Below are 6000 nucleotides of genomic sequence, written 5' to 3' on the forward strand. Positions count from 1 at the left end.
ATCTGTAGTTGACATTGACTGGAATCAAGGACTTTGGAGTTGACTTTTCAATTCACAGGTGGAAGCAAAATTGCATAGCAGATGCCACTGGAATAATATTTTAATTCCCTCTTCTCCACCTGAACATCAGTGGCAAAAGATTATGAGGAGCTAGTGGCAGTGACACTTCTCTGTTCCCAGAGTCGAGATTTTGGTTTGAATCAGTAAGATTGCTGTTGTTGGGTTTAACAAACATCTAAGTACACATTGACCTTGGGCAGTCAGGGATTACTGGAACACAGAATTTTTGGGTAGTCCTACTTCCTAGGTTGGGGTCTTGCTGGCTGCCTAATGTAATTACAGGTTTCTGTCAGAGCAGGGAATTTCTCCAGTTCCAGGGTTGTTGGGTGTTTATAGATGCCTTGCTGCTATTCTGCTGTATGTTACACTTGCATCAAATAACTACAACTGCAGATCATAGCTGTGCTTTGTGAAATGTAGAGAAATTATATAATACAATACCTTTTTACTGGCAATTCAATGCTGGCTGTTAAAATTCAGTCATACAGCATCCCAGGTGGTTGACTTTACCCTGCCAGTTTTGTTGCTTTCCAATTTGAGCATCCTGAATGCTGTGCTGAAGTGATAAACAGCCCATTGCAGGTCTTTGCTGCTTCAGGCTTAAAAGACAACTTTTTCTTCTGTATTTCCTCATGGAAGCTAAACACTCATGTGTTGAGTGAGTGGTCCTGAAAGTCTGTTGAAGAGACCAGTTTGGAAACCTTAGGCAACATGTTTTCTGAAGATGATGTAAAGACCAGCATTGTTTTCCCAAGCTCTGACCACAGACAGACTTCTTCCAGACGATGTGTCAAGGTGACAGACAGCTTACTGCTGGTCATGCAACTGTTCAAAAAACAAGTATGTGGTCCCCTCCCGAGGGTTCACAGAGTAGGTCTCTCTCAGTGCTGCTCCAGTAGGTCTATGTTGCCACATGGGTGACCCAGGGCTTCCTGATGGGAAGGGAAAAATTCTTCGGCACCACAACCCCTGGCCAGTAGATTTTGACACACAAAGCAACTACCCTGAAGTCAGGGGGATTTTTTCCTGACATATTTTACTGATGTGCTCTTTAGAAAATGCACTGCATAGAGATGAGACAGTGGTGAGCTGTCATGTAGTTACAAGATGGTGAGCTGCCCACTGGAATTAGAAGTCCCAATTTTGCTTGTTTGTCTGACATATGTTTTTTTCCGGGCTTGTGCAAGGTGAGCAAAGGATGTGCTGGTCCCTGGTGCCAGATCCTGTTAGCTGAACCACAGCCATCTGTTTAGCTCCAAGGAGGATGGGTTTGGCAGCACAGGGCCTTCTGCAGGCTGAGATTGAGCTGGTGCTTTTAATTCAACGTGTTTTGCAGCTGGAGCTGTTGGGCAGACCTTGAGGTTTTGCATAGGCACAGATGAAATCAAAGTGATGTAACGACTGATCAGCGACTCCGGTCACACACAGGAAATGACGGGGGGGCCAGACGGGGTTGGAGATTGTGTTTGGACTGATTGTTCTGGTTTCTTCCTCACTAGGACAAAGAAGTGAATCTGGAGCAGGTCCACAGGCGCATGAACAGTTTAATTGACGAAGACATAGCCCACAAGCAAATCTCTCCAGCGTCCATTGAAATCTCAGCCCTGGAGATCGGTGGCATGCAGCCAGCCCAGACCCTGGAGCCCGTGCGCGAGTACCAGAACACGCAACTTTCTGTCACCACCTTTTTACCAGAACAGACAACTCATGGGGCCAGCAGGACACTGACAGCTGCCTCCGGCAGCAACCTGCCGCTGCCCCTGAGCAGCTCAGCCACCATGCCCTCCATACAGTGCAAACACAGGTCACCAAACGGAGGACTATTTCGTCAGAGCCCCGTGAAAACCCCCATCCCAATGTCATTCCAGTCCGTGCCGGGGGGAGTCATTCCAGAAGCGATGGAGCCCTCGCACGGAACATCCATATGACGAAAACAAACAGTAAAACAACCAGCAGAGCTTTTTAATACAAAAATTTAAAAGGAACAAAAAAAAGAAAAAAAAAAAAAGCAAACAAACTCTTACGTTTTTCTTGTATATACTTGTAAATAATGAAAGAATGAAGTGGGGTAAAAGTGTATTTTGAATATTCCCAATTTTCGAAGTAAGTAAAAAACAAAACAAAAAACAAACAAAAATGTATGAATGACTTTGTAAATTTTGTTCTATATGAATAAAAAGGCAAATTACTTGTGGTTGTTCTCAAGTGCCAAAGAAGACCTGTTACTGGGACTGAGGGCCATACTTTTCTTTTTTTCCGTGTATTTCAACACTTATTCCCTTACAGGTTTGGGTTTTTTTAAGAGCAAAAAAATTATCTGTTTCTTGCTAGAAAAATTCACCGTACTCAGATCTCTCCTTTCCCCAGAACCCTATTTTATAGTCAAGATGACAATTCACTTGGAGAACTTAACAGCTGGTATTAGCATAGCAGTAACAAATGTTTTAAAGGTGAATTATAACTCAAATCCAACAAACAATAAACAGAAAAGAAAAAAGAAAATTTTTTCCTTCTAACAAGGATTTAAACTTCCACACTGTTTCTAAGTTTAAGCACAGGATTATTGGATTGTGGTTTTACATGTCTGCTCTGCTGTGTGGCTCTTTTTGTTTAACTTTCTGTGTTTTGTTATACATATATATAATATATATTATATATATTATGACGTATATATTATATATATATAAACATTTTGATGAACAACATGTTTTAGGTTAAGGGGAAAGCTTTTAAGAAAAACTCCTCAGCTTTTTTTTTGTTTCTTATATACATGACTGAAAATGGGGAGGAACCCATGGGGTGAGGCAAGGAGGAACTGTAAGGGCAGGAGATAATGGTGTTACAGTGACTGTGCCCTCTGGTGCCATTTCTTTCTTTAAGATTTCAATGAATTTGTTGCATAATGGATGCAATGCTCTCTGTTGAAGTCATATCCCTGAATGGCAAGGCTAAGATCATGACTACAAGCACAGCTCTGCTTTCTTTTTCCATTGATTTTGTAGAGAGAAACATTTTAATAGCCATATGTATAATTGTGGTAGAAATGGATGTAAAACCCCTTTTTTTTTTTTTGTCTGTGAAACACAGAGGACAAAGATAGAGCAACCATATAGTGAATTTAATGTCTTGTTCTGCAAATATTACCAGTGCAATTTCATATGACAGAAAAAAAATCAAATCAAAACCTAACACATTGTTTCCTTCCCAAATAGTAGCTGGAATGCCAAACATGATGGCTCCCTGCTCCCCCACCTATGCTTAATGGACCATCGCCCTCTTTCAAAATGGGGATAATTTAGTGTCTTCTCAAATGTATCCCTATAACTAGGTTGTAATTTCCCTTCCCAGCTGGATTTCTTCACTTTATTAGAACACTGCTATTTGGAAAAGGTTGTAGAACCTGGTGCAGCGAAATCTCTGTCTACATTAAGGTGAAAAATTCTGTTCAAACAGAGGTAGAAATGCTTTCACATCCCAAGAAAGTCAGCAGGCAATCTGGGTCAGGTTTTTTGATAAATAAACATTCCATTGACTGCCCCTAATTTGATTTGCATAATTACACAACAGGTATATTTATGGGGTGATTAAAGTCCCCAAATTTTTACATTTCTAGTTTAAGCAATAGGGAGGAAAAGTCAAACTGTGACATAAAACCAGCCTAATGGAAGAGCATACTCAGCACACTACTTTTTAAATGAGGAATATTGATGGTAAGCTCACAGAAGGAGTACTCTTATAGGAATTAATTTGTCTCTGTTGTCAAGCTGTTTCCTCCTGAAGATGGTATGATTTTGCAGCTTGTCACAAGCTGCAATATTTGCTTCAAACTAATTAAAAATTAATAATGCTCTAGTCAGCTGACCAGATTTATCCTATTTAGAGACTTGACCTGCACAAACTTGGGATTTTTTTCTTTATTCTTTCATCATACTTTTTCTTATCATTATCTTAACAAACCCATTGCCACAGGAAAAAAACATCTTTTGTGAATACATTAATTAGTTATGACAGAAGTAGCTGTACTAATAAGACTATGCACACACAGAAATCTGTAAAGATGCTTAGGAGAAAGCATGCAACTATTTGCATTGGAAAAATCTATTGTTTTTATTACCAGTTTGAGATTTTAGCAGTAGTAGAGGAACACGCTCCAGAAGAGGTGCACGGAGGTGCTTGAGTAGCTACAAGGGTGCAATCTGAAAGCTTGGGCTTGGTTATCCTGGATAACTTTAACTGACGTGCATTTGTGGGATAAATGGTGAATACAGATTATTTTGGGGATTAACTTTAATATTCTTCATATTCAGTGTTCTCTTCCTGGCTTAGTCTTGCCACGTGCTGTGACTCTCCTGTTTGAGTGCTCTGTAGCTTTACATTTAAGATGATCAGGATCTTGAAAGAATCAAACCACACAGCCCTCTTTCAGTAAAGTATTGAAGCATGTATGTAAGCCCTCCAGAAAGCAGCTGCTTTATGCACAGGTTGAAGTGCTTCACTGATTAATGATGGAACTAAAATGCATATCTCAAAATAAATATGTGCCTAATTTTAAGCAGGTGAGTGAGCTTGCCAACCTCACTGGGACTATTCAGTTGCTTGAAGTTAACTGTCTTGAGTGCTTTGCTGCACCAGGGTCTATACTGTAAAAGTAGGGATCTACGATGGATCTGTCACTGTCTAGTTATTTGTTTATATAAAAGATAGCAAATCCTGTCAGCCTTGACAGGGCGCTGTTAAATCCTTCATGTGATAGTGGTTTGGGTTTAGATTATTTAAGCAAATCACCAGGTTCTCCTTGAACATAAACGATGTTTCTTTCCCCGCAACTTTCAGTTTTCAAAGTAAATGCAGAATGTATGTTTTTCATACCCTGTCTCCTGTTTTATGTTTGTATCTTCCTTTTGACAGATCAAAGCATTCACTTTCTATATAATATGTATTCACCACACACATGCATATATATATATATATATATATATATATATATATATATGTGCAGTTACTCACAGAAGAAGTGAGAAACATAATTTCCATGTGATGTAAATGAGCATAAGTGAAAGCTCTCACAGAGCTGTGCTTATTTACACCACCTGCAGATTTGACCCTTCAACTTTTAATATCTGGCAAGTTGAAATAGAAAAACTGGAGAAACTTCTGAAAACTTTGAAGACCAAACTGTGCCCTTGATTTTCAAATGGAACTTCTCCTGACTACACTTAAAAAAAGGGAATAATGTATGATCTCAACTATTCTAGCTCCTCCGGGATGTTTACATTGCAAAGGTGATTGTACATGAAATGTACCTTCCTTTTATTGTGCTCTTTTGATGATGAACTTTCACAAAACTGACATCTGTGGCACAGCACTTGTAGTGTGTCTTGTTCTATCAATCCATTAGTTTAGAAATTACTTTATTTTCTTACAAAAATGTGACTCAGTTTCTTCTATTTGCTTGCAATCCACGGGCAATCTGCTTTCAATCTGAAGAATGCGTTGCTCTTACTTCTTAGTATGTCATGTTTTCCTATTGCAATGGAAAAAAAGAGTAATTGTGCTTTCTAATTTCAGAGTTGAAACTCAATAGAACATTTTTATGCTGAGTTACAACTACATGTGTGCAATACTTGTCTTGCAAAGTAAAATTCCCAGTATCTGCCTTGCTTTGATAACCATTGCTGCACTGTAGAGGAAGCCTCAGTGAAACAACTCACTTTTTCTCAGTCTGCTGATAGAATAAAACACTTAAACCTGGGTTCTCACCTGTGTAAATCAGTATCCCTCCGTTGAGTGGGTCAACCTTACTGAGTTTCAGCAGGTGAGGGTTTGCCTCTTAATATTGATCTTGAGAGCACTGCTTTCCACAAACTTGTATTCAGCGAGAGCTCTGAAAAGGAAAACGTTCTGAGAGTCTCAAAAATGAACCAGAAAGCGGAACATTTA

General features: G+C 39.3%; 1 protein-coding gene across 4 annotated transcripts in view; it reads left to right on the top strand.

Moving 5' to 3' along the window:
- GRID1 (glutamate ionotropic receptor delta type subunit 1) overlaps positions 1–4926 on the top strand; it is a 510592-nt gene extending 505666 nt beyond the window's left edge. For all 4 annotated transcript variants that reach the window (XM_051799805.1, XM_051799806.1, XM_051799803.1 and 1 more), the window contains one exon: positions 1560–4926. In XM_051799805.1, coding sequence (XP_051655765.1) covers positions 1560–1988 — 429 coding nt within the window. In that variant the 3' untranslated portion in view covers positions 1989–4926. The remainder of the gene's footprint in view (positions 1–1559) is intronic.
- The last annotated feature ends 1074 nt before the right edge of the window (positions 4927–6000 follow it).

Source organism: Manacus candei, unplaced genomic scaffold (genome assembly GCF_025592945.1).
Source record: "Manacus candei isolate 608988 ecotype Guabito, Panama unplaced genomic scaffold, ASM2559294v1 h1tg000050l, whole genome shotgun sequence".
NCBI lineage: Eukaryota > Metazoa > Chordata > Aves > Passeriformes > Pipridae > Manacus > Manacus candei.